The following is a 27,930-nucleotide window of genomic DNA, read 5'->3' as shown; positions in this document are numbered from 1 at the left end:
ATGGGGATGGGGGAGGGAAGCCCTGGCGTTGGCCTTTGGAACATCCCTGCTCTCTTTTCTGTCCCCGTGTGTCTTTAGGAAAACATCGCTGGCGTCTTCAACAAGTCTTGTGCTATCAGCTACACGTGTTACAGGAATGTTTTTCCCATCTGGACTTTGGGCCGATTTTCCCACCTGTATCCTCGCAGCTGCCTCGCTGGCAAAATGATGATGTGAAGCCTCAGCACAGGAAGCCAAGGCCAGGGTAGAGCCACAAGCACGGACCGTGGGAGAAGCGGGGTGGCAGGCGGGCGTCGTGCTTGTTGAGGCGCATTCTGTTGTCACGGTCACCTTGGACTCCTCTGCTGCGGGCCATCTGCCGGAGGCCTTCTGTGAGAGGGAAGGCGGAACATCCTCAGATCCCTCATTCTGTGTGTCTCATGCACCGCGAATCATGTTGTTTTTGGTAGGACGTGTCTGTCTGCCCGTTGTCTCTGCCCTGCGAGGATGCGCACATCTTTGGCGCTGAGATCCTTGCCAAGTGCGGACTCTGGCTGCCCTGGGTGCCCTCTCTCTCCCCAGAAGAAAGCAGGTTCGTAGGAATCTCTAGGAGATGGATGGCTTGTTGTGGGCGCAGGAACTCTCGGGCTTCTGTGGCACTGCCAGCTTCTCCCAGGATGCCCCCAAACGTACTCCTAAAATAGACTGAACCAGAGGCATCGGGTGACATGCCTTGAAACCTTCTTTCTTCACGTGTGCGTAGACTTAGTCTAAATTGTGCCTTTCATTAACTTTTACCTTACTGATGTCCATATGTCAGATGTGGCTCCTTTTGGATACTTGACATGACGCACCCAAGACAGGTGCCCAGTCTAGGTCCCCTCTTCCCTATGAACAGAAGCATCGCTATTGGCGTGAATCTTCCCTCAAAGACTCCATCTTTCCTCTCTCCCTCACTTCTGCCCCTCTGAAAATCCTTCTGTTGTTTGGCTCTCCCGATGCTGCCGTGATGAGAAACTCGTTCCCTGCCTAGGACGACACCTGCTTCCCTGGGGAGCCTCACAAGAAGGAAGGGAAATGAATGAGACCCCCTCCCCCCTTAGAGGCAGGTGGTTCTGTTGATCGCGCTCTCTTGACAGACTGCCTAGGTGGAGTGTCGGGAGCCAGACACGTAGTGGGCGGCTGCTGAAGCCGCTGTCAGGCCCAAGCGGACCCCTGGGGTCCCGTGGCTGCTCCTGGCCTTCCTGCTTGGGCCCAGCAGGCGGTGCTTTAAACATCTGTTTTTTAACACGTGCACATGTCTTTAAAGGCCTCTCGGGGGGCAGGGCCACTTTTTTATATGTAAGTGAGATTTTTTTATAGACGTCTATGAGACAAGAGCTTCCAGTATGATAGAGCCAGTGGGAAACTGGAAGTAGTCTTGTTTCTGGACTCTTCCTCAGCCCTCCATGAGGCTAGTCAGCCTCCAGCACGAGGTTAACTGGCCAGCGATGTTTGTGGTCTCTGCTCATTTCCCTGGCATGGTGGGTGGTGCTTGGCATGCCTGCCTCTCCCACCCTGGAGCTGGTAGGATTATAGGTCTAGAGTTGGAACTTTTCGATGGTAGCCCATGTTCTTGTGTCAGATTCAGGGTCTCCTTTTATTATCTGTATTTTAGAACCTGCTGATTCCTGAATATCTTTGATTTTTGCTCCTCATGGATCTACTGTGATATCCCCCTGGGTTCTCTTGAATGGGAAGCAGAGGGCACTTCTTCCCTGGCTCCTCCTGAGCTCCCAGAGGGCCTGGTGCCAGGGGAGGAGGTGCTGCTCTCACTGGGTGGGCGGGCAGGCAGAGTTCCTGGGGGGCTTCAGCCCAGCTAGCTCTTCAGCTTTTTCCCACAGGCTCTCGAGGCCACCGAGCTATGTCTTCCCTAGAGCTCCTGCCGCTCCCGGCAGCCAGGGGCCCGTGGGCGCTGCTGCCCCGTGTGCAGCTCTCCTGCCCCTCCTGGCTTTGGCTGCCAGCAGTCAGGCAGGTCACATGTTGTCCTTCAAGGACGGCATTGTCAGCTGGACCTTTCCTCCTGCCATGGCGAGGGCGGGGGCCTGGTCTCTGGAGGTTCTTTGCTGGGCTGGAGACTTCTTTCGCTGAGGCTACCTTGGCAAAGCTTATCCTTGCTCCTGATCTGTGGCTTCCAATCCAGATGTGCTCTTCCCCTGCCCCTGCGGTCCGGCCCTTCTTGGTAAACGCTCTGCCAGCGTGTTGTGTCCTCAGCTGAAGCTTCTTTTTGCTCTTGTGCTGGTTTTCTCTCTTTTCATGCTGCTGTGGTTCATGCCTGCTGCTTAGGCCTTGTCTTCTCAGCCTTGCTTCTTGGAAATCTGCAGCCAATAGGTGTGTGCCTTCCTTGCCTCTCACTTGTCCCAGCACCCCAGAAGCGCTAGAATCCCCAGTGCCAGGGCAAATCGCTTCTTTTCTCCCCGATGCAAATGTGATGCTGACTGACCCATACTGGCAGTGAAGGGGTGGCTTCAGTTCCTTTCTCAGGCCCCATAGAGCAATAGTGTCCCATTAGGTAATGATGGGACCCCAACTTGGAGACTGTGCTGTGCAAAAATGGATTTAGTAGCCCTGTTGGCCATTAGCCAAAGCCTGGAAAAGGACCCACATCTCCAGAGGTTGGGAAAAGCTGAAAAACTGGAATCACTAGGTCAGAGGTCACACACTGGCTGTCTCTTTCCAGGGAGCAGCTCCCCCATAGGCCTGTTTGTCCGAGGCTGCACCGGCCTTGTTTTGGCTATCAGCCAGTCTGGTGGGTGGGGGATGGTTGGTCTAAGGGGTTTTTCAGTCAGGTAAAGGTGAATTTCAGAAAGTGGACAGATTTCTTTTGGAAACTGTTGCCTATTAAAATTCTTTGGTGGCATCTCTTGGGGAATGGATCATACTCTCAGAAAGGTGTGTTAGCTCCTTATGGATTTTGGATTTTTCCACCTTAACATGATATTTCTCTTTTTGTTTTGGATACACTCGGGCTTTTTTGTTGTTAAGCAGAATGTGTTTGTACAGGATGAAATCCGTCTGTCTGGACTTTTCAAATCAAATACTTGTTGAATGTTGCTAACGCTTCCTCCTCTGTGATTGTGATAGAGCAAACATTCCTTTAGCTTCTGATTTGGGTCTTGTATCTTTATGATATTCAACCATTGGATAGAACGTGAGCTCCTTGAGGGCAGACGTTGGGTTTTGGCTCCTGGGGTGGGACCCCGTGTGCTTTGTTAAGTGTTTGATGATTGATTTAGAACTGATCGGGGTAAAATGGGGTGGGGCAGTGTCGCAGAGTTTTTGCCTTTATGAAAGGGGCGTAACAAATGACTTAATCTCCACGTTTGAGGATTTTCCTGCCTTTGCCCAAGCCCAGGCTTCTTGATGGTTTGGCTCTCAGCCTGGCTGAGGTTCCTCAGCACCGTGGTCGCACTCACTGGAGTGAGCGATGCTGGCTGGCTGAGGGGATGATTGAAGCTGGTGGGCAGAGCTGCTTCCCGAGGTGTTCACCCACCTCCACTTTGTCCTCCCTTGGTATGACTGTTGAGGGAAACCTGTGCTGTTTCTGTCAGTGTTTCATTGTCTCCCAGTTGGTCTCTGTGGCCTCTGTTTCAGGGCCGTTTCTCCAGTTACCAATAGGACTTGGAGGCCTAGTGATGGCTAGCGCCAGAGTACACTGGCTTTTGAAGCAGATGAGCTTTCCCTTTCTGTCCTTCCTCCTGGCGTTCGTCAGGGCTGACGCGGGGGGGGGGGGGGCTTTGTCCTGGGCTCTGCTGTTAGGGCTACTCTGTTGTGGAGTCTCTTGGCTATTCTAAATAAAACGCTGGATTATTTAACACGGTTGTCTTGGCTGCTTCTTTGTTATCATGGTGACCTCCTCCCGCTGTAATGGGCAGGGACCGCCCTGCTCACTGCCGTCCCCAGTGAGGAAGCCTCTGCTGTCTTGCTGAGTGTGGAGTCCTCCCTTTTGAGGGAGGGAGGGAAATAAAATTTGTTTATAACATCCTGCGTGATCATCCAGTCCTTTTTTCCATCTCTTGATATAAATGTGATTTTTATATTTGTTTAAAAATTGATCTGATTTATTCCTGTCTTTTGCCCATGTTTTTACATCGACGTTTATTAACGGGGCTGCACTTCATTTGAAGATGAGGACCACGATTTGCCTTCGAGGAGCTTCCTCCGTTTTTGGAAGCAGTTTAGAGAGGAGAGGGTTTGGTCTTTGACTCTTTGATGGAATTCTCTCTCAGGAAGCCGTTTGGCCAGGTGCCTTTTGGCAGCTTTCCTGACATGAGTTTGCTTGGTTTCTTTACTCTTGCCCATGTAGGTATTTTACATTTTCTAAAACACTCATCGCTTTTATGCTTTGTTGGCATTTAGCTTTGCGTGAGCCTTCTCAGAGTCTTCTTTCTTCATTAGTTGTCGGGGAGCTTCTGACTGTCCATTTGATGGTCATCTCTCTTTAACATTTGATGGGGTTTTTTTTGACTGTACTTGACTGCCATGAAAACCTGAATTCTAAAGGTCTTTGTTGGAGTCTCCTTCCTGTGGCCTGTCCTTGAATCCGAGGATGTTGCTCAGTCTTTCCCACCCCCACGTCTTCTCTTAGCTACTTGAAGGCTGACTCTTGTCAGTCATGGGGGAGGGGGACCCCTCCCAGCGGCACGTTGGGCCGATAGCCCACCCTTCCCCCTCCCCCAGGAGACGGAGGCCCGTCTGCCAGCCTGCAGATGGTTGTGTCCTCAGCGCTCTGCCTGCAGAAGCAGCAATGCCGGCAGACTCACGGCCAGGCTGGCTTTCTAGTCAAGAACACAGGTGAGACTTGGCCATGACCTGCGCGCTTTCTGCTCTCGAGCCTGGGAAGCCTGCCTTTGCTGTGTGGCTTCTGGCCACTTCGGTTCAGGGCTCGGTTGCCCTTTCGGAGAGCCCTCCCTCAATCCTTCTGTCCCACACTGGTCCTTTCTGTTGTTTCAGGCTGACATCCAGGTGGCTTGGGGCAAGGTGCCCTGCCTTCCTTCCCTAGACACCTCCAACTGAAGCCAATCTCCTTTGAGCCCAAGAGGGCTCTCGCCATCAACGCTGCAGTGTAGAATGCCCCGTGAGGGGCCTGCAGCGCCTGCCTCATCCATTGTGCCCTCCCCCCTCCCAGCTCTGTTTTCAAGGGCTCTCCGGGCCTGTTCGTTTGAAAGCGTGTCAGCCCACCCAAAACCCATCACCCCTCTTCCTATGCCTCCTGAAAGACAGGGAGGGAGGGAACGTTGTCTGCTGGGAAGCAGCTGGGCCTGCCAACCGTCAGAAGCTTTGCCACGACATCACTATGCACACGGGATCTGAGAGCCTGCCCCAGCCCACTTGCACCTGAAGGAGAAGGCCCAGGAGCACCTCCCCAGCCTCCCATCCAAGGGCATATCCACTCCTCCCTCCATTGCTCAGCCTGGTTCTGCCCCTGGCCCCAAGAGCGTGGCAGACCAGCAAATGCTTGAGGACGGCGTGTCCCAGAGTCAGTCCGCAGCCCACCCTCGGATGGCCTGCTCACCCTTCTCTGGATCCTCCCAGTCTAACGCTGCCTTTCCCAGCTTGTGGTGCCCAGATGTGAACCCGAGGCTCTGAGCAAAGCAGGGGGCAGCAGGACAGGGGCCCCCTCCTCTAGGACGGCTTTCTGGCCTGCCGCATCACCTTGTTACTGCTCATTGAGCTTGCTGTCTGCTAGGACCTCTGGGTTTTCTTCAGCTCATTGCGGTTTGACTGTCCATGCTCATTTGGCACGTGGGAGATGGAATCTTAAATTCAAGTCCAAGTCTTTATCCCTGTTAACATTTCATCTTCCTCACTTGGTCTCGTGTTCTTGCCTGTCGAGACTTGAATCCACTCCCTCACTGCAGACCAGTGCAGAAAGAAGCCTGGTGTTCATGGTGTTCTCACGATCTCTCCTCCTGGACCCAGCCTGGTCTCTCCCACCATCCTGAGCCCCAGACAAGCCACCTGGGCTTTTACTTCCTGGGGAAACGGAGGTCTCCAAGGCTCTGACAGCCAGGTTTTGGTGTCAGTACTTAATTTTGGAAGTGGGGAGTGAATGAGGCAACAGCCTGGAAGAGTGTTAGGGAGAGTGTGGACTGAAGAAGGTCAGCAAAAGAAGCTTTAAAAATGTGGGTGGAGGAGATGGGGGGCCGTGGGGGCAGAACGTGGCATTCACTGGCAGATGCAGTCTGTGGGTCAGCTGGTTTTGTCAAAAGGGAAGGTTCAGTGGGTTGGGGCACGATTATATTCAGAAATGACTGATGTAAACAAAAGGTATCAATAAAGTGCTGTTTTTAAAGGCGAGAAGAGCTAAGGGCCTGGTCTGGGATGATTGTGGGGGAGGAGCAAGGATGGCCATGGAGGGAGGACCCAAAGGCAACCCTCCTCCCCACCCCCCCCCCCCCCGCCCAGCCCAGAGGCAGGGAAGATGGGGGAGCCATTGGCAGAGACATAAGAGTGAGCAAGGACCCGCTCTGGGCAGATGAGCCTGTCTATCTGAGGTCCCTGTAGGCCATCATGGGAGAGGCCTCTCCCTGGCATTTGGCCCAAGGTAGATGTGGTGAATTTGGGGGTCCCCTGCATCGAGGTAATAATTGAAGCCATAGAAACGTGTGACATCACTGGAGGCAGGGGAGAGGATGGAGAGAGAAGCAGGACAAGGGAGGATGAGCACTCGGCAGTGGGAGGAAGACCATGAGGGTGCAGTGTCCCAGCAGCCGAGGGAGGAGCAGGTACTGGGAAGGCAGGGTGGGCCGCAGCCTCCCCCGGGGACGTCGTCCCATCATCTTAGCTTGTCTGCAAGTCTGGTCTTCATAAGATTGTGCTGTTTCCGTGATTCGTAAGAATAGAGCACCCTGGGAACAAGTTGGTTGCAAAGACTTGGTCTGGGGAGGCATCACTGAAACCATTGCCCCACCTCTTCCTGCAACTGTAGGATCGTAGCTAGAAGGGACCCCAAGGCTGCCTAGTCCACCCTCTTGTCTGTCATCCACTTTGCGCTCTCCTTGTGGATGGCTAGAGTACTTCTCTGAGGAGGCTCAGTAGTGTTCCAGGGCTGGAGGCCATCGGTCCAATGTCCTCCATTAAGAGGAGCATTGCAAGAGGCTCCCCATCGATTGACAGGGTTCACTCTTTGCTTCTGACACGGCTGAACTTGCGTGTTAAAGGAGCCTACATCTCCCCATTGCACGCCTCCCTTGATGTCAGCTGCCCTCGTTCGGGGTCACGGAAGCCCCAAGCCCCTTTCAAGTGCAGCGAGGCTCCTGGAGTTAACAGTTAACGGACGTTTCAGCCCTCGGTACTGGTGGCAGGAGAGATTCAGGCCACTTTAGGACGGGGTGGGGGGAGGATGTATTTTTATAGCACATCAAGATGCTGTGCATCCGTTTGTCCCCTTTTGGCAGAACTTGAAGCATCGTTTTACTGGGCTACATCCTAGGAGATTATGGGTGGGGTTCTTTGAAGAGGGAGAAAAGCAACCTTATCCTTTTGTGCGTGGGTGGTTCTGTGGCCCTTGGGAACTTAGAAGAGCAGGAAACCTGGGATGCTAATTAAGAAAGTTCTTGTCGGAAGCCCTGGCGGGTGGACTCGGTGGCTTCCCAGGCTCCTTCCCAAGCCGGACGGGGCCTTGGGAAGGGTGACCGAGGGGAGGGAGCTGCCAACTAGGGGCATGTGCTGCCCAGCTCCTTTTATTTTTTATTTATTTAATTTTTTGCTTTTAGGCAATTGGGGTTAAGTGACTTGCCCAGGATCACACAGCTAGTAAGTGTCAAGTGTTTGGTCTGAGGTCAGATTTGAACTCAGGTCCTCTTGACTTCAGGGCCAGTGCTCTATCCACTGCGCCACCTAGTTGCCCCTGCCCAGCTTCTTTTCAAGACCCCCGGCTGTATCTCTTCACATGGGCTGCTGTCTGGTTTTCAGGCTTCCTTGATAGTCAAGCAGAGCCTGGGGTTGGGAGTTGGGACCTGGGTTCAAATCTCATCTTTGGCCCTCACAAGCTGGGTGACCTTGGATTTCCCTTTTCTGAGGTTTTATTTTCCCACCTTTAAACGGAAAGGGCTGATCTCTGATCCTTCCGACTTCAAATTTGATTCTGTGGCTTGAATAACCTTGCCCCGACCCTCTGCGACACGTCTTTTTGCAGGGGCAGGATGGGCGTGATGGCTGCTTCTGCTTGCTGGCAAGCGAGTGACTTCGGCTGGCCAACTGGACCCGAGAGGGGGAGATTTCTGCCGGGGATGGGTCTACACAATGTCCTTTAGGTCGGCTCTGGCTAGCTGTGACTCGGTACCTGCCTGGAGCCAGAGCATGGAGGTCCCCTGAGGAGGAAGGAGGTTTGGGCCTCTCCCCTCGGGTCTCCTGTGACCACGCCTGTTCCTTTAAGGGTGTGTGACATCACAGACCTGTAGAAGCCCCAGTACATGTCATGGAACATTAAAGTATTTGCCGACTTCTTGAGTATGACCTGAGAGCCATCTTTCCACCTTAAAAGTAGTGAAGTAGCCTTGCGTAACTCTCCTTTAGGGAAGAGAAGAAGGCTATGGCTGAGGGGAACGAATTGATGAACAGACTGATGAGTGAGAATGCCGACCTGAAAAAGCAGGTCCGATTGATGAAGGAGAACCAGATGCTGAAGCGGCTCCTCAGCGAGAGCTGCCATGAAAACAGCAGCCGAAATAGAGACGGCCGGGACCCCCGTGACTTTATCTTCCCCAAAGTCCCAGGCTACCCTGAGGCCTGCTCCCCTGGGGCTGGAGGTAAGCGGGAGGTGGCCGTGGTCCGGCTGGCGGGCAGTGGTCCGAGGCCACCTGCACACGGCATGTTCCGGTTTGAGGCTTGCCCCTCATTCCCCATTTATCAAGTACCTATAGCAGAGCACTGTGGTAGGGGCTGGGGGTGCAGAGATAAACAAAGGCTTAGCCCTGTCCTCCAGGAGCTTACGTTCTATTCATTTCCAATAAGACAAAGCCTGGCCCTTCAAAGTGACCTGCGGTGCTGTGGAGTCAGAGGTTTGAGGAGAGGCGTTTCATCGTGATTTTTTTTTTACTTTGTTTTTATTGCTTAACTGTATTTGTTTATTCATCTTTTGAAGCATTTTAATTTAAAGTTTTGAGTTCCAAATTCTATCCCTTCTCCCTCCCTGAGATGGTAAGCAATTCGATACAGGTTATACATGAGCAATCATTTAAAACATTTCCATATTAGTCATTTTGTACAAAAGACCTGAGTAAATGAAAAAAATGAAAGAAGGAAAGTGAAAACTAGCCTCCTTCAGTCTGTATTCAATATCAGTTCTTCCTCTGGAGGCAGATTGCATGCTTCATCACAAGTCCTTTGGGATTGTCTCGGATCATTGTATTGCTGAGAAGAGCTGAGTCATTCATAGTTCTTCACTGAATAACACCGTTCTCCTGGTTTTTGCTCACTTCATTTTGCATCAGACCATATCCGTCTTTCCAGGTTTTTCTGAAATCATCCTGCTTGTCATTTCTTATAGCACAATAATATTCCATTACCTTCATATACCACAGCTTATTTAGCCATTCCCCAATTGATGGGCATCCCCTCAATTTCCAACTCTTAGCTACCACAAAAAGAGCTGCTATGAATATTTTTGTACAAATAGGCCCTTTTTCCTTTTTTTTTTTTTAAATCTCTTTGTGATACAGACCTAGCAGTGGTATTGCTGGATCAGAGGGTATGCACAGTTTTATAGCCCTTTGGGTGTAGTTCCAAATTGCTCTCCAGAATGGTTGGATCAGTTTCACAACTCTGCCAGTGATGCATTAGTGTCCCAGTTTTCCCACATCCCCTCCAAGAGATATTTCATTAAACGAAAGAAGGCTTCCCTGTGAATCCAACTTGGAAAGGTTTCTGCAGAAGGAAGGGGAAAGAAGCTTCTTTGCTTATGGAGAGGGCAGGTGCTAAGCCAGGTAGAGGCTCACCAGCACCCCTGTGGGCAGAGCTGGGCGCTGCTGAGAGAAGGGGTGCTGTCCCCACCACACATGGCCTCTGAAGGGAAGGGGCGAATTCCAGCCCACACTGTAGGCCAGTGTGATTTAACATCATTAGGGAGTTTCTGCCTGGTCCTAATAAACGATTCACTTTGGCTCTATGAAAAACAGAATCAAGGAAAGCCTGGGAAGCCCAGTAGCCCGTCGGTGCCCATGAGCTAGCCCAGTCTGGTTAGGGGAGGAAAACTCCCATTCCCTCTGCTTTTCTTCTGCTTCCCCTCCCAGCTGCCCAGTCCCACTTCAGTCACACCGGGTTCTTGGCGTACCTGCAGTTGGCCTGCCCTTTCCCATGCTGGTCATGGAGTGAATAGCACTGATCTCGTAAGGCTGTGGAGAGGATCCTGTGAGGTCCTGTGAAGAGCTCCATGCACTTCTTGGGGTGCTGTGAATTTCAGCTGTCGCCCAACCTTCCATCTCCATCCTGTGCCTAGAGGTCCTTGTTTGTATGCCTCCCGACCTGTTGTTCGGGGGCAGGCCTTTCTTGTTCATCTCTGCTGCCCCTGTGAGCAGCCAGTCCAAGCTGGAAGCTCTGCTCCAGGCCTTGGCATAAGGAGCCCTGGACTGGATGTTGGAAGATGTGGGCGTGAGTCGTCACAGCTCTGGCCCTAGCTGGCTGGGTGACGTTGGCCCGGTCCCTGAAATTCTCTGAAACTGATTTCAGCTTCTCCTCCATAAATACAGGGGTGGTAATAGCTGTCCTGCCTACCTCACAGGGCTCTTGTGGGGCTGCAGGTATGCACACCAAAGTTAACTGGCTGCTAACTGCAAAGTCCTCTGCAAAAAGAAAGGAACAGCTCTCCTACTGAGCGACTTGGGTTGTGAATGGCGATTGAGAAAACCTGCATTCGCTTCACCACGAGCATTCGGCTTTCTGGGCAGTGCAGAGAAGCCTGGGGTGGCCACGTCCCAGCTCTACTGCTGCTCTCCCTTGGGCCCTTGTGCAAGATTGTGGCAGCCCTTCCCAGAGCCTCAGTTTCTTTTTCTGTCACATGATCGAGTCAGACATGATGAGACCTAACGATCCTAACGACCAAGCATGCTAGGTCACATTTACCCACCTTCAGAGGGAGCAGTGAATAAACTGACTTTTAATTAATTGGGGAAGAACATTATTCCAGGGAATGCTTATAACCTCTGAAGGTGCCTTTTGCTCATGCTACTGTGGAATTGAACTGGTGGTTTTATTTTTGCTGGAAATGGACATTTGTTGAGTTCATGCCTGCTGTTCCACTGCCTGCCGTTCTTCCCTCTTCGTGCTTTCTCTAAGCGAGCTGTAAGGGCAGGAGGAGGATGGGTCTGGTAACAATCTGATGTCCCCGACTTCTGGCTGGAGACGCAGGGAAAGGGCTGAGAAGTCCTGGGCTTATCCGGCTGGGATCCATGTTTGTAGCCAACTCATCCCCAAGATCCACTTCTCTTATTAGGAGCCCAAAGTGAGCCTGCACAAGTCTGATTACCCCCTAGTTCTCTTTCCTGAATCTGCATTGAGCACCAGCTGACTGAGAGTAAGGAATAAAGAAGCTGACATAGCTTTCTCCTAGCTTGAGTTCCGTGGATAGAGAAGCTGGAGCAAATGGCTCTGGCGGTTGCAAAGGGTGAGAGCTTGTTGCAGATGGTAGAGAGGGTCGACTTTTGTTGATTTCCTCTTGGTCTTCACAGATCTATCGGGTCAAGTGCCGGCACTGACTCTTTTTTTTCAGATTTTGGAGCGACCGAGTCAGGGATGTTTGGTTTGAAGGAGAGAAGACCTGATAGCTGTCTCCAGATATTCTGAGGACTGTCACTTAGATTAGAGGTACTGCTCGGCCTCCACGGGGAGCAGAGAATGGGGATCAGTGAGTGGACCTATTTGCAGGGCAGAATTAGGCTGATGTCAGAAATGTTTCCTCGTGATAGGAGCTGGCCAGAAGTGGAATGGCCCGCTTTCTGAGGGCGTGCTCTCCATCACTGGCCAGAAGTGGAATGGCCCGCCTTCTGAGGGCATGCTCCCCATCACTGAAGGCATGCAAGATGAGGATCCTTCAAAGATAACCACGTTTCAGGGAGGAGGAAGAAGATTCTGGTTCAGGGGTGGTTTGTGCTGATCGCCTCTGAGGTCCCTTCCACTTCCTGTGGGTCAGTGACCTTCTGGACTTTAAGACAAGTTTTAGAAAGGAATTTGAAATAGGGGAAGGGGTTTGCCTCAGTATGAAGGGATGATATGATGTGCAATAATGGAGGCGAATGAAAAAGGAAAGTGGAGGGGCAGGAAGGGCATATGGACTGCAAGGAAGGAAGGGGGATGTAGGGGGTGGATGGCCCAGAGTCCTAGAACATTTAGAGGTGATTTAACAATCAACATACTGGCTTCACACAAGCAGGGTTCTTGGGCTGACCCCCGAGAATGGCTGACGGCTGAATCTATCTACACAATTTGCACGGCAGTGAAACCTGGCTCTTTTTTCAAGACCATCCCAAGATCCTTAACTGGCTCAGGCATTCTTGGCAGGGTGGGACTGCTCTTTGTTGTTTCATTCCCTGAACGAAATGTGCCCTGAGGTTGAAAAAAATGATCTCTATATAACTTAGACTTCCCTGTCTTTTGGGAAAAAAACCAAACCATTCTATTATTAACCTGGGAAAACATGGCGCTCATAACAAATTCTTCTGTTAAAAATTCTTATGACTTCCTCCTGTCTTTACTAGGCCAACAGGCCCAGCAGGTAGCTGGTGATCTAGTGAGGCCTGAGGAGTAGTTGGAAGACTCAATTTCCTCAAGTGCTTTTAAGCCATGCAGAGCTGAATTCCAAAGGGAAAGGAGGAATCTTTTCAGAGAATCTCGTGTAAATTTAGAAAGACTAGTTGGTGGGTAGCTTTAGGCTCTCTCACAGATACCCTGGCTGTTCAGATGGAAGCAGGAATGAGGCGCCTGCCAGGCGCCTCAGCTTCCCCTCTCCTGGTTGCCCATCCCAACTGTCCCTCATACCACAGGTCGTGTTTTTCAGTTTCATCCTGGTCTCTCTAGCCCTGGCTGTTCCCTCAGGCAGACTCTCTCCCTTTCTGGTTACACGGTCTTCCCAGCAGGGTTTAGACCTTATGGTATGGACACCTCTTGGCATCAGTTCCAAGCCTGGGTCACCTTCGCTCCTCTCCCCCTTCCTGTGCTCCAGGTCTCGGGCTTCCCAACAAGCACTGCAGGAAGATGTCAGGGAAGCACCATGGCCAGGTCCCCATGGCCATGTCCCTCCAGCAGATGACCCTGGGGTGGTCAAGGAGGCCCTTGCTTCCAGGCTGGCCTGCTCACTATGCAGTCCTCCCCACAGGGACTGTCCCAGGTCTCTTTCCCTTCTCAAACTCCCTGACCTTCCTCCCCTACCCCCCTTAAAGTCACCAGCCACATCACCTTCAAAGCCCGAAGCCCGTTCTGCATGTTCGCCTTCCCCCCTTGCCTGCAACACCACCACAGCAAACACAACCCAAGGACCCTGGGACCCCTGGCGGGCTATATCTTGGCTGACTGTGGGCAGGCGCTCTAGCTTCTACTGGCCCCCAGAAATGGGTGGAAGGGCCCTCTTGGCTCTGCTGTTGCTTCTCTTCACACTGCAGCACTGCCCCAGTTCTCCATCCCCTTGGACTTGGGCTGGGGAGGGGCTGACACTAGACTGGATCCCTTACCCAGACCGGAGCTTCAGGCAAGAGGACCCAAGGCCTGGCTCCACAGGTAAGAAATCTTGACTAGACCTGATCCCCACCATGTTGGGATGAAGGAGATTCAGGGGCCAGATGCGAGTTTCAGTCAGGTCCTGGGAGGTCCAGCCATCAGACATTTACTGATCCAGATGCCTCACCAAATCTAGGAGGCCAGTCAGATGGTCCCACAGCCAGCAAAAATCTGCCTCCTCCTTTCCACATCAGGCAGGCTTGCTTGAGGGCCTCTTAAGCTCCTAGCTTGCTGCGCCCCCAGGAAACCACATTCTAGCATCAACAAATTTCCCTTTTAGACTGCTTCTTTTCACATTCCTTCCAATTTCTCACCCTCAAAGAAGCTTGGCTCCTCTAAGACACTGTACTCATGGGCACCTTTTCTCATGTTCCACCAACACCCAGAGGCATTGTGGAAGGAGTCACATAAAAATGCAGCCTGGGGCCTCACCAGGACACAGCCATCCTTTTACTCTTCCCAAACTGATCCTCTATTACACTCTTCCCAATGTGCCAAATCCCCTTCTTAAATGCCCCCAGCATCGCTTACATTTCCAAGAATATAGAGGTCTTTCCCATCATTTGTGATCTTCCTTCTCTTCCCTGAAGCCCCCAATGGTGTGCTCTCCTTCTCTGCTGCAGTCTCTGAGGAAGACCTGGCCCTTGTCCAAAGTCCGCCCCTCTCCTTGCCCACTTTGTCCTACCCTTCCATCACCGCTGAGAGCTTTCTTCTTTGGTCTTCTTCTGTGATCTTCAATCTCTATTTTCTGGCTCCTCCTCTGCTGCCTACAAGCATGCCTAGCTGGGTCTCTCTCATCCTATAAAGGCTTCACTTGACCCAACCATCTGCTCAAGCTACTGTCATCGCCTTCCTTTTATGCCAATCTCCCAGAAAAGGTCAGCTACACATGTGCCCTCTGGTGACTCCTCTCCTAGCGTCTCAGCCCCTGGTGATCTGGTCTCACTGATGTCCTACCTGCTCCCTTGCACAGGCTTCCCTCAGTCCTCCTCATTGGTAACCTTTTGGACACTGTGCACCATTGATTGTGGGTGCATTTTTTCCTTTGCATTTTCGTGATCAGATTCTCTCTGGGTTCTCTCCCTTTCTTGGGTTGTCACATATTTTCTAACCAGCCCAAGGCTGGGGTTCTCTCCTTTTCTCTTTCTACATTGTCTTCTCAGCTCCCATGCTCTCAGTTATCATCTCTGTATTCCCAGGTCGGTCCTCCTCTTTCTCCTCAACTCCAGTTCCAAACCACCAAATGTTTCTTGGGCATTTCCAAGTGAATATCCCGGAAACATCTTAAACTCAGTGGAATTCACCATCTTCCTCTCTAAACCCATCCCTTTTCTGAACTTCCTCATTTCTCCTGAGGGCACCATCATCCATTCAGTCACGCATGCTCATCATTTTCTTTCACCCTTGACTCTTTTCTGTCCTTCATCCTCCATGTCCATTCAGTTGCCTCTTTAGAGGCAATGGCTGCTAGAAAACCCCCAACTCCTCCAGGTGAGCCTTGGGGAGCCCTTCGCAGTCAGACTCCAGCCATCATCGGATCCAAGCATATTGGCCAACATGCTGTTCCTCAGACCCCATGTTCCATCTCTCACCTTTGCTCAGGCTGCCTTTGATGCCCAGCATGCTCCTCCTCCTTCCCTCGGCACCATGGAATCATGGCGGCCAGATTCACCTCCTCTGAGGAGTGTTTCCTGAGCCGCAGCATTGTCTGTACTTTTGTTCTTCCTCTCCTCAAGTAATCCTACATACACGTATGTATATAGGCATGTATGTATATGTATTATATATAAATCTATGTATACCACATACATACATGTGCAACATTTAAGTCGTTAAGTGTTTATGTATACTTATACATTGTAAGTATATATGTATATACACACATACACACACATGCACAGAGCTGTCTGTGGGATGTCTTGCAGTCAGGGACTGATTTTCATTTTGTCTTTGTACTCCCAGAATCTAGTGCAAAGGCCTTGCTTGCATGTAGTAGGTACTTGATAAATGCTTCTTGGGTTGGGTCGGGTCGGGTCAGATTCCCAAGGTAAATGTGTGCTCCCTCCTCTCCAGCAATGACCAGCATCCCGTTATCCCCTCCTGTCTTCTTACAGACTATAGGGGTCACCATCCTCGGAAACTCTGAGCAGCTGTAGGCTGACATGAGGGCATGGTGGACAAGCTCAGGAAGTGTCTCAAAGGGTGGTAGGGAGGGCGTGATGGCAGAGACCCACTCTCTTCAGTGTTATTCAGGGCTAGTCCCATTCAGTGCCTACTTCAGGCAGGACACCCTGCTAGGCACTGAGGGCACAAAGACACAAATGACACGATCTTGTCTTTGAGGTGTTTCCATTCCATTGGGGGAGAAGCCATGCACACAGACAAGAAAGGGCAGAGTTATTTCAGGAGGGACCAGGGAAGGCGTCCTGGAGGAGCGGCCCCTGAGCTGAGCCTTGAAGTCTAGTCTTGGCCGAGCCGGGTGGGCAATGGGGCAGGAAGGCACGAGGCCACGTGTAGGGCAGAGCCTGAGCAAGAGCCTGTCCGGGTGGGTGGCAGGGAGACAGACGGATGGACAGAAGACAATGTCAGTCACTTCACGATTTTACCTAGGGCCAGCCTTGAGCCCGGAGCCCCTCGTTTCTCTCCTGTGCGCTTCAGTTCAGTCATCTGTAAAACAGTCCTCATCTGCCTCTCAAGGTATGAACCCCATCTTTGTCCCTGTAGGTCTCTAAGGGCTGGCAATAAAGAATAGGGCTGATAGAAGGGCAATCCCTGTCCACGATGTCCCCCTGGGACGTGAAGAATTCCAGCTGTGCTTTGGCATCTTTGACAGCTTTGCTGGAATAAGTTGAAAGCTCCCAGGGGGACAACTTGGAAGTGGACGACACTCATTCAGATGTCATTTTCAAAAATTAGTCATCACTTTGCAATTTGTTTCTTTTTAGCGTTTGTAGCTCCTTACCTACTTCTACAAGAATTTAAGGGGGTTTACAGATTTAGTGTCAGGATAAGTAGGATAGTCAACTGTAAATGTGGAACACACCAGTGGGAGAAAGCAGAGGGAGGGCACGCGTTGCTCTGAGTGGGCCACGGTATTTGCTCTGATTCCTGGACATCCCTGCCAAAAAGGGGGGCCCCCTCAGGACACACTGGGTTTTCTGAGAAAAGAAAATATCCTCCTTTCTCTATAGAGACATTTTCCTTGAGCCAAGTGTCTCCTCTAAACCCTAGGGCTGGGGTGGGGAACCTGCAGCCCCGAGGCCACGCATGGCCCTCTAGGTCCTCAAGTGTGGCCCTTTGACTGAATCCAAACTTCACAGAACAAATCTTTTTAGTAAAAGGATTTGTTCTGTAAAACTTAGGCTCAGTCAAATGGCCATACCCAAGGACCTTGAGGCCCACATGTGGCCTCAGGGCCTGCAGGTTCCCCACCCCTGCTTTAGGGTGAAGGAGGATGCCAGGACCCCAAAGTGAACTGTCCTGTACAGCCATGGGCAGCCTGTTGTAGGGGAGGGTGGGAGTGGTAAGTTACTGGCAGGCTAGGGTCCCAGGGGTGTGAATTCCATTGATCCAGCTTAAGCAGAGAATCTAGGGGTGATTATGACTGGTACATGGTGATTAGACTGTTGCTTTCAAATATTAGACCCAACTTTAGCAAATAAGCATTTATTGAGCTGCTATTATTTGCCAAAGTGAAGTGGTCTTTATTCTCAAAGAGCTTACATTTTGTTGGGTCCAGGTGTAAGTACCTGGGATGGGGAGGGAAGAGGGGAGAAGCAGCAAATCAATGCAATTGAAGGAGGCGATATGAGAAAAAAGACTGCCTTAACAACTGGCAGGGGGGACATCAGGGAAGGCTCCCCGGAAGGGGATGGCTGCGGAGCTCAGGGAGGGAAGGACTCTGAGAGGTGACTATGGGAAGTACAGCCTGTGCAAAGGCAGAAAAACAGGCGATAGATGGTTGAATTTGGGGAATAACCACAGGTGGGGTAAGAAAAGGTTGGAAAGAAGCATCGGAGCCAGACTGGGGGAAGCCTGAAATGGCAGACTGAGGACTTTTCCTGGGCTTTTGTTCAGACCTCGTGTGTCCAGTGGACCTCCGGTGGGTTCTCCGAAGGCAGAGCCCACAGGTCTCCAAGGGGCCGCTGGGAGTGTGTCAGATGGAAAAGGGTGGTCTCTGTTTTCACTGACCTCTACCTGAAGTTTAGCATTTACTTTAATGATTTAAAAACGTGGATCTGAGAAGGGGCCACGGCTTCACCAGACAGACAGCTGGCTTAAGGGAAAGGGGAGGAAGACGATGAAGAGACGATATTCTGTGTAGCGGATTAAAATGAGCCTGTGGGCTCCAGGAGGCCAGAGGAGGGGTCAGAGATAATGCTCCTGGACCTTAAAGCAGTGTGTGAATTATTATTGTTGGACAGGAGAGGAGATGCCTGCAGTGCCCACACTCCTGCGAAAGTCTGAGAGTGGGACCTGCATTCTCACCGGATGGACAGCAGGCACCTGCACACCGTATCAGGGCTTCCATAGTAAGCACCTACTATGTACCAGGTACTATGCTAAGCACTAGGCTTACACAGAGCCCTCAAGGATCTCCCAGTCTGAAGGGGGAGGCAACATACCTACAAAGCTCTGGATGGAATAAATAGGAAATAGCGAGCAGAGAGACAGCCCTGGCATTGGGAGGGGCTGGGTAAGAATTCCTGCAGAAGGGGGGATTCTAGGCGGGACTGAAAGGCAGTTCAGTGGTTGGAGCAGAGGAGGGAGTGTGCTGCAAGCACGGAGGATGATCAGAGAGAACACCGGAGCTGAGAGAACAAGGGTCTTGTTGGCGGAACAGCCAGGAGGCTGGTGTCCCTGGACCGAGGGGCACCTCGGGGATTAAGGTATAAGAAGGTGGAAAGGGAAGAAGGGGACAGGTGAGGAAGGGCTCTGAGGACCAAACTGGATTTTGTATTTGATCCTGGAGGGAGCAGGGAGCACTGGAGTTTACTGAGTAGAGGCTCACATGGTCAGACCTGCTCCTTGGGAGAATCCCTTTGGTAGCTGAATGGAGCATGGGCTGGGGCTAGGGAGACTGGAGGATGTGAACACTGGCAGTCCTTGTTCTCAGCCTGCATGTGGTCTGAGTGATGAGGACACCCCTCTTCACAGGACCCCCGTCGTGGTCCAGTTTCTCTGTCTACGCTTTACCACAGTGGGAGGGACGTGTTTTCAAATTCACCAACTATCAGTTTGGGCCAAGTGGCTTCAAATGAGCATTGGAAAGACTCAGGTGCTCACACCACACAGACTAGAACTCTGGCCTCCTTGGGTTTTAATCTCTTTAGAAAGAGGCAAGACTCATGCCCTTACTGATAAATGATCAAAAAATATGAACAGTCAGTTTTCAGATGAAGCAGTCAAATCTATCCATAGCCATCATAGGGCTAGCTGTAAAATCATGCATACCTTGGACCCAGAAATACCACTGCTAGGTCTGTCTCCCAGAAGAGATAAAAATAAAAACGAAAATGACCCGTATGTTCTCAAATGTTTATAGCAGCTCTCTTTGTGACGGCAAAGAACTGGAAATTGCAGGGATGTCTGTCAATTGGGGAATGGCTGAACAAGTTGTGGTATGTGATTGTGGTGGAATACTATTGTGCTATAAGAAATGAGGAGCAGGATGCTCTCAGAAAAACCATGGGAAGACTTATGTGAACTGATACAAAGTGAAATGAGCAAGACCTGGTAACATTGTGCCCAGTAAGGGCAATATCATAAGATGCTCAGCTGTGAATGACTTGGTTCTTCTCAGCAATACAATGATCTAAGACAACTCTGAAGGACTTAGGATGAAAAACGCCATCCATTCTCCGACAGAGGACTGATGGAGTCTGAATACAGAGTGAAGCAGACTTTTTTTGAACTTTATTTTTCTTGCTTTTTTTTTTTTTGGTCTGTGTTTTCTTTTACAACCTGTCTAATATTGAAATATATTTTGCATGACTATGCATGTATAACCTATATAAACTTTCTTGTCTTCTCAATGAGAGGGGGGTGAGGAGGGAGGAAAATAATTTGGAACTCAAAATTTTAAAAATAAATGTTAAAAATTGTTTTTGTATGTAATCAGAGAAAAATAAAATACTAAATAAATAATTTAAACAGAAAAAAAAGAAAGAGGCAAGACTGTAAACAACAACCACCCTAACAAAAAAACCCAACTTGAGAACGTGGAACCAAATGTAGTGATGAAATTTCATAGAGAAAAAAGGAGACTCCTATGCTTGGGTCACAAAGAAAGCAACTTTGTAAGCACAACATAAAGGAGGCGGTGCTTGGAAATACCAGAGGATGACCTGGGGCTCTGAGTGGACCACAGACTCAGTCAATGGAAGATGCCTGAGGTCCTCAGCTGCACTGAGAGGGGCTGCGTGGCTAGGACAGGCAGGCAAGAACCCCCCAGTGAACTCTCTGCAGAAGACAGTCTCAGACTTCCCTTGGACAAGGGAAGACTTAGAGGGGTCACTGGCCACAGACTTAGCAGTCATCTCATCTAGCCCCTTGTTTTACAGATGAAGAAACTGAGGCCTAGAGAGGAGGGTGGCTAACCCAAGGTCACCGGCTATTAAGGGCCAGAGATGCGATTCAAATCCAAGTCCCCATCAAGGACTCTTCCTATGGCTCCACCTAGTCGGTGACAGCCTGATGGAAAGGCTGGCGTGGAAGGGGGATTCCCCAGAGGACTTAGACCCAAGAGCAGTGGAGGGGCGGGGGCTGCAGGGAGGCAGAGTCAAGCTGGACCTGGGGAAAACTCACTGATGGTGAGAGATGGTCACGTGATCTGGGCTGCCTCAGATTCCCTTTCCCAGGACTCCTTCTGGACGATGTCAGATGGGTGTGTGTGTGTGTGTGTGTGTGTGTGTGTGTGTGTGTGTGTGTGTGAGAGAGAGAGAGAGAGAGAGATTGACATTATATACATGTAGTGACGTTGTGTGTGTGACATTGTATGTGACGTGTTTGTGTGTGACATTGTGTGTGTGATATTGTGTTTGTGTGTGACATTGTGAGCTTGTGTGTGTGATTGACATATGCATGTTTGACATTGTGTGTTTGTGTGTGATATTGTGTGTGTGTCTGGGGCAGGAGCGGCAGGAGGGCCTTTCTTTGGGGTGCCCGAGGCTGCCTCTGAGCCCCCTTGCGGCTCCCAACACTGTCCCAGTGCTCCATGGGTGCTCAGGGAGCTGCTCCTTGCCTGCTTGGTGACCCTTTTCTTCTTCCTTCTCTCTCGGCTGCAGAATACGGAAGACTCATCAACGTCCCTGAGGTGTCCACACAGCTCCAGCCATCAGCTCTAGAGGACCTGCTCTACTCCCACATCAACATTTCTAATGAGGAAGACGCCTCTTCCCCCACCTGCAACACTCCCTCCCAGGTGGCTTTTAAGGGGTTTCTCAGCCCTCCAGACATCTACTCCTCAAGAACCACGGAAAAGAAGCTAAGTCAGCTGCTCAGCAACATGCAGGACTCCATGATTGATAAGCCAATGGCCGAGTCCAAGGAGATCCGGCAGAAGAAAGTCTGTTTCTCTGAGAGTGGCCTGCCTGGAGGGGATAAGATGAGAAAAAGCTATTATTTGAATGGTATGGGGACGTTTCAGGGAGAGGGGAGTGGGGGCAGGGGAGGAGGGTGATAAGCAGAGAACACCTCCCTCCCCTTCTGGAAAGCCCATTCTCAGGACAGGGTGAGCTGCCGCTGGGGGTGGGCATTTGGGGGTAAGAGATAAGTAAGCTAAGGCTCCTGCCTTCATGGACTTTATAATCTAAGGATTGAGACTACTGTATGAGAGCCAGCCTTTCTCCCGTCATGTGAGAGGCAGAGGCATGTAGCAGGAAGAGTCAGTAGTGACTCAGGTTCAGATTGGCTCTCTGGTGCTCGCTGTCTGTGTGATCTTGGAAAAAGCCACTTAATGTGCCTCCATTTCCTCGTATGTAAAATGGGGCTAGTTAAAATGAGATGACATATATAAAGCCCTTTGCAGACCTCACAGGGCTCTAGGATGTTGGTTATTACTATGATTTGCACTTAGGGTTCCCTTAGCAAGGCCATTTCTGGGCAGGAGCCCCCCATCTGGCCTTCTTATCCTTGTGTTTTGTTTCCAGTGGAATGGCTTTCCCCCAGAGACCTTTATGGGGTTGGTTGGCAAAGAAGAAAGGTGTGTGGAACATATCTTCTGCACTCAGGTCTCTGGGAAGCCCCAGCCCCACCCTATCTAGCTGTGAACTTCTAGGGACGAGCTTCCTCTAATTATCCCATTGGAAGGTAAGGGCCATGCTGGTCCATTGAACAGATGTCAGATGGGGGCAGGGGGTGCAACTGATAGGCTGGAGCTCCAGTGATCTCAACAGGCTGGAAAGATGAGACAAATAAAATGAGGCATACTAAGGATCAATGCAAAGGTCTAAACTTAGGTTCAAAAAATCAATTTCATCAACACTAACTGGTAAGGCAAGGAGAGGTCAAACTTCTGAAAAAGGTCTGGGAGGTTCAGGAGCCCAGAGAACAGGAGGAAACCACTGTGCCTGGCATCCATAAAAGCCAGTGCTCTCCTCAGCCTCACAGGGTAAGAGAGGCATAGGGAGCTTTCATCAGGACCTTTTGACCACCCTCTTTGCCCATCAGGTTATGTCTGGGCTTTAACTGCCAAGGAGGGATGGGCAGGGTAGAAGCAAAGGGTCCCAGGCCATTGCCTTGCCTGGCACTTTGTCATTAGGCACAGGCTTGGGCAACTATGATCTCCTTTTCACTGTTGGCCCTTTTGTCTAGTTCATATGTTCGGTTCCCTTCACACACTAATGATACTTGTCTAGCACATGTGGAGGGTCTAAGTGGCTTGTGATTTTAGTTGTTTTTTTTTTTTTGTTGAAACCTAGAACCCCTGAATGTCAGAGCTGGAGGGGGACTTTAGAGGTCAACCAATACACTCTCTCCATTTTACAGGGGACTTCCCCAAGGTCAGATGGCCAGTCAGTCTCAGAGGTAGCATTCTTATGATTTCATGGTCTTTCTGTGAGATTGTGGCTGCCTTGGAAACCTCCAGTCCATCTGCCTATGTCTTTAGAAACAGAGAGGGTATCAGAGGCAGTGAGGCGTCATAGAGGAGGGGAGGAGATAAGCATTTATTTGGTGTTGTTGTTGAGCTGTTTCAGTCCTGTCCAGCTCTTTGTGATGCCATGTGGGGTTTTCTTGGCAGAGACATTGGGACGGTTTGTCATTTCCTTCTCCAGCTCATTTGACAGATGAGGAAACTGAGGTAAACAGGGTCACACAGCTAGTGTCTGAGGCAGTATTTGAACTCAAGTCTTCCTAACTGCTGGCCCAGCACTCTATGCACTATGGCGCCACCTAGCTGCCAAGTATTTATCAAATGCCTACCCTGTGCCAAGCACTTTATAAATAACTGTATCATTTGATCCTTACAGCAGCCCTATGTGTAGGTGCTATTGTTATTCTCATTTTTCAGCTGAGGAAACTGAGGCAGGCAGAAGTGAAGTGACTTGCCCAGCATCAATATAAATGCTATCGCTGCTGCTGCTCTGCTGCAGCCGCTGCTTTATTAGGAGGGGATCAGAACTGGAACTACACTTGCCCCGGGGCTCCTGGTGTCGGGGAAGGTGGGCAGAGGCTGCTGCCAGGAGGAACCAGACCTTCCGTGGAGAAGGAGAGGGCTGTGACCATCCTGTCTCCCGGTTCCTGGGGCTTTTCCACCATAAGCACTACACATTGTTGGCCCCTGTAGCGTGCTGGAGAGGCGGTGTAGGAATAGTCTTGGATGCAGAAAGGCTTCACTCGAATCTCGGATCTGAGCCTCTGACTTCTTTTCTAGTGACAGCGCCACACTTTCACTATTGATTTTACCAGGTGGTTGTGAGGAAAGCATTCCAGGGTTAGGCTTTTACTAGTTAAATAATCAAATAGAATTGCTTTTCATCACATCTATTTAATCAGTTTACAAATATCCATTGAGCAGTTTGTATGGGAAAGACAGTGCCGGGTGTCATAATCAGAAACTATCCATCAGACCAAGTGGTTTTTCAGAACCCATTCAATGGGTATCTTGGTCCAGGAGGATATCTGGGGAGAAGAAGAGACACAGGAGAAGAAACAGACTGAGTAGGCAGCAGCATTTTCCTCGGCTCAATCTAACCCTCCAGATGTGAGTCTAAGCACGACAGACAGAGGATAGAGGGACCAGCGGCTCCTTGTTCCTGAAGGCAGCTATAGCACCAAATCTCATCAGCTTCCATGTCCACCAGATCATTTTCCACTAGACACGCCCAACCCCACCCCCCAAGTCTCCTGCTATGATGGAGATTCCAGTCTTCTAGGACTGATGGTTCCCTGTGGTACAGGCTAGATTCAGCTAAGTATGGACAATGTGCTGTGAACCAGACGAGGGCAAGGAGATGCCAGAGGGGCTGACGGAGGCTCTCCCCACTCCAATCCATCCTCCATGACACGGCTGCCAAAGTGACTCCAGGGACTCCCTGTTCCCCGAGGATCAGCCCCGAATGCCTCCCTCTGCTCAGAGGACCTGCCCCAAGCTGCCTTTCCCACTTTATACACTTCCTTCATCTTCGGTCCAGCCACATGGCCCTTCTTGCTCCTCACACATCATCCTCCCTCTCTTGTCTTTGCTCCTTTTTGCTCCTGTCCTCCACCACTGGAGCTTGCTCACTCCCGGCTCCATCCCTCAGAATCCCTCATTTCCTTTAAAGCCACACTGGGCCCTTTCTGATCACCCCGACATCCCCCTGCACTTATTGGGCACGTGATTGGTACGTGCTTCTCTATGGACACACGGCCTTCCCTGGTGGAGTGGAGACACCTTCCCTTTTGTCCTTATATCCCTGGAACCTCGTGCTGTGCCTGGCGAGTGCTGTGAGCTTCCTAACTGCCTGGTGTTTGATTGGAGAGGGGACACTGGCATCACTGTAATATTGCTCACATCCATGTATCAGGGAGGGCACTGGTTTTGATGGGGTGTGGCCCAAGTTGAGGTCTTGGCCCCTTGCCCCAAAGGGAATCTGGCTCCCAGTTTAGGTTCCTTATCCCCTTATCTCCCTTTGAAAGCCTTAGTGCCCCACCTTTTTGATTTCATTATCTATTCCCATTATCTACTCAATCTCTCAGACCTTCCAATCAGAATTCTCATCCACAACCTTTTCCCAGACCCTCCCCAGATTACCCAGAGTCATTTTAGTATATAAGATCTCCCCTGGCCCTCATTGGGGCCACAGAATCTCAAGCCCAAAGGGCTGAGACTTTCTCATGCCTGCCCATCCTTAATGGGCATCACCTGGTCTATGTGTTTTATCACTAATAAACTCTTCTCTGACTGGAAGAAGATTTGAGTTGAATTCTTTCAGCCAGTGCCCGGTACTGTGATCTTGGGGTTCCCAGCACCCCAAAACTTCTAGACCTCTTCAGTTTTGTTTCAGTGTCTTAGGACCTCAGAATTGAGATTTATTCTTTCCTAATATAGCTAGGTTTGAGACTTGAGACTTGCTTGAAACTTTTGGAAATGTTTTTCTCCAATCTCTCTCTCTCTCTGTCTCAGAGCTGGAAGTCCCTCCATCATTTGTCCTTTATCAGATCACTTCTGGGCTGTTGTGATCATAGGCCCTCCAGATCATGTCGGTTGAGGGACAATTGAAGGAAGTGGGGAGGTTTAGCTTGGAGAAGAGAACACCTGAGTTGGCAGGTATAGAGAGCCGCTGTTTTGTGGGAGAGGGCTCAGAGTCGTTTCATTTGGCCCCAGAAGCCAGAACCAAGAATGATGATGTGTAGAGACCCCAAGGGGCTGATGGAGGCTGGACATCAGGAAGAATTTCCAAACAAGGTGGCTGCCCCAAGGTCCAAGGGGCTTCCTAAAAGATGCTGTGGGTTTCCTTCCCCTTCCTGGATGGCTGCTTGCCAGGGGTCTCGTGTTCATGTTAGGAATGGCCCCATTTAGGCCCCTGGTGAGTGAAAGGAGAAGGGGAGAGAAGACATTGAACAACTTCTTTCTGCCCATCTATCTTGCCATCAGTGTGGGGCACTGTGTGGAATTTCCCCCAGGAACACCTCAGTGTCCATTTGTCTACAGAATAGACAGTGAGTGTATGCAGCATTCACATGTGAATATGGAAGCAGGGCTCACTGCATGAAAAAGCTAGCCTCAGAGACATGAAGCCTTGGGTTCCTCTCCTGGCTGTGCGCCCTGAGCAAGGCTGCCTGTGCTCTGGGCAACTCTACGGCAGATGAGAATGTGTAGAAATGGTGCTGACGTATGTGACTGGAGGGAGTTCTTACACCAACGAAATCACAGTCTCTATTAATCAGTGAACAAGATAAACATACATGGCCCGATATTCTTAGTGGTTTGGCCATAGATTTGGACACTTTCTGTTTATAGGACACATTCAAATTTTCAGGCAGTTACTTAAAAAAGCTAACATGAGTCCAAAGAGAGAAGCCAGACTTGTCTTCCCATGCGGGGCCAAAGTGCCCATGGGGATTGCCTGTCTCTTATCTCCCTTTCTGTCTTCTTCCCTCTCTGCTCCCCCACAGAAATACAGAGCTTTACCAGTGCTGAGAAGGATGGGAGGATCGTTGGGGAGATTGCCTTCCAGCTAGACAGACGGATCCTGGCCTATGTCTTCCCAGGAGTGACCAGGCTTTATGGCTTCACTGTGTCCAATATTCCTGAGAAGATCAAACAGGTAGGACCCCTTGCCCCTCCCTCTGACTGTTCTGCCGGCTGCCTACTGGGGAAGGACAGGGAGGCTGGCTAGGACCCAGGGATTCTGTCATGCCAGCCTTGGCTTTGGCCCCATCTCCACCCTGGGGCCCCTGCAGCCTCCCAGAAGGTGAGCTGGTTTTCAGCCTTTGTGAAGGAATTTGGAATTATAAATGACCTGGGCCTTTTTGTGCTCACTGTAGTGGTATTGAGGGTGATTCCCAACAACAAAGTACTCCCAAAGCTTCCCCTTTGGCTCTGGGCCTGATGGTGGACTGAATGTCTGATAACCAACCTGGCTGGGGGTGAAGGAGTGGGAGGGCACGATGATGAGACATGTTTTTGTTCACTCATTTCTGACTCTGTGACCTCATTTTGGGGTTTCTGGGCAAAGACAGAGTAGTTTGCTATTTCCTCTCCAGCTCATTTTACAGATTCGGAAACTGAGGCAAACAGGGTGAAGTGACTTGCCCAGGGTCACTCAGCTAGTAAGTGTCTGAGTCTGGATTTGAACTCGGGTCTTCCTGACTGCAGGTTGGGTGCTCTGTGCACTATGGTGCCACCTAACTGCCCTAACCATAGCTACTGTTAAAGACCATCTACCAAGTCATCTTGGGATTGTCAGCTGGTTGGCCCTAAGCCTCCTGGCACTTTGCTGGTCTCTGGGTTGGCATGGCTTCCTGGACCCAGAGATCTGTGGCTCTCAGACCCACCTTCCCTTTCTCTCACCTCAGCTACCCTTCTCTTTCACCTCTGTTGGTTGTATCTGTGAGCTGCAGGTCCTCAAAGCATAGCCTTCTAGGGTCTATGGATCAGCATAGGCTGAACATCTCTGGCCTTGAAGGAAAGGGTGGAAAGGGGACAATGGGCAGGGCGTGGTGCCCACCAGCCCACGGCGCGTTCTCCCCCCTCTCCTTGTCTTTCCCTTGGCAGACTTCCATCAAATCTTTGGATGGCTCCGTGGATGAGAAGAAGCTTCGAGACCTGACACACCGCTACCTGACGCTCACCACGCGCCTGGAGAAGCTCGGCTACAACCGGGAGGTGCACCCGGTCTTCAGTGAGTTCCTCATCAACACCTACGGGATCCTCAAGCAGAGGCCGGACCTGCGCTCCAACCCCCTGCACAACAACCCCGCAGCTCTGCGTAAGCTGGTCATCGACATCGTGCCCCCCAAGTTCCTTGGAGACTCCTTGCTGCTCCTCAACTGTCTGTGCGAGCTCTCCAAAGAAGACAGCAAGCCTCTCTTTGCCTGGTGATAGGTCAGCGTTGACTCCCATTGCCAATGGAAAACCCAATACTCAGATACTCAATTTTTTTACAATACAAGTGCTTGACTTAAGTGTGTCAGCCCTGGGGTGATCCGGCTCTTTGGTTCTCCTTTTAGTGTGTGTGAGGGGCGCAGCAAGATCTGGTGGGGAAGGGGGAGAGG

General features: G+C 50.8%; 2 protein-coding genes across 8 annotated transcripts in view; both read left to right on the top strand.

Moving 5' to 3' along the window:
* LSS (lanosterol synthase) overlaps positions 1-4,000 on the top strand; it is a 32,861-nt gene extending 28,861 nt beyond the window's left edge. For all 4 annotated transcript variants that reach the window (XM_078154591.1, XM_078154590.1, XM_020973338.2 and 1 more), the window contains one exon: positions 79-4,000. In XM_078154591.1, the coding sequence (XP_078010717.1) occupies positions 79-216 (138 nt within the window). In that variant the 3' untranslated portion in view covers positions 217-4,000. The remainder of the gene's footprint in view (positions 1-78) is intronic.
* A 2,651-nt stretch (positions 4,001-6,651) lies between these two features.
* SPATC1L (spermatogenesis and centriole associated 1 like) lies at positions 6,652-27,848 on the top strand. 4 transcript variants are annotated; one of them, XM_020973384.2, is made up of 6 exons: positions 6,652-6,746; positions 8,539-8,771; positions 16,339-16,425; positions 21,015-21,359; positions 26,329-26,480; positions 27,431-27,848. In XM_020973384.2, the coding sequence occupies exons 1-6, from the start codon at positions 6,709-6,711 to the stop codon at positions 27,755-27,757; spliced, it is 1,182 nt and encodes a 393-aa protein (XP_020829043.1). In that variant the 5' UTR covers positions 6,652-6,708; the 3' UTR covers positions 27,758-27,848. The 4 variants fall into 4 exon arrangements, with proteins under 4 accessions (XP_020829043.1, XP_020829045.1, XP_020829044.1 ...); XM_020973385.2 differs by having other exon boundaries at positions 6,678-6,746; positions 8,159-8,771; XM_020973386.2 differs by lacking the exon at positions 16,339-16,425.
* Positions 27,849-27,930: the final 82 nt, after the last annotated feature.

The sequence above is a fragment of the Phascolarctos cinereus genome, unplaced genomic scaffold (assembly GCF_003287225.1).
Source record: "Phascolarctos cinereus isolate Bilbo 61053 unplaced genomic scaffold, phaCin_HiC Scaffold_5;HRSCAF=322, whole genome shotgun sequence".
Taxonomy (NCBI): domain Eukaryota; kingdom Metazoa; phylum Chordata; class Mammalia; order Diprotodontia; family Phascolarctidae; genus Phascolarctos; species Phascolarctos cinereus.
This window is presented reverse-complemented; position numbering and strand designations above follow the sequence as displayed.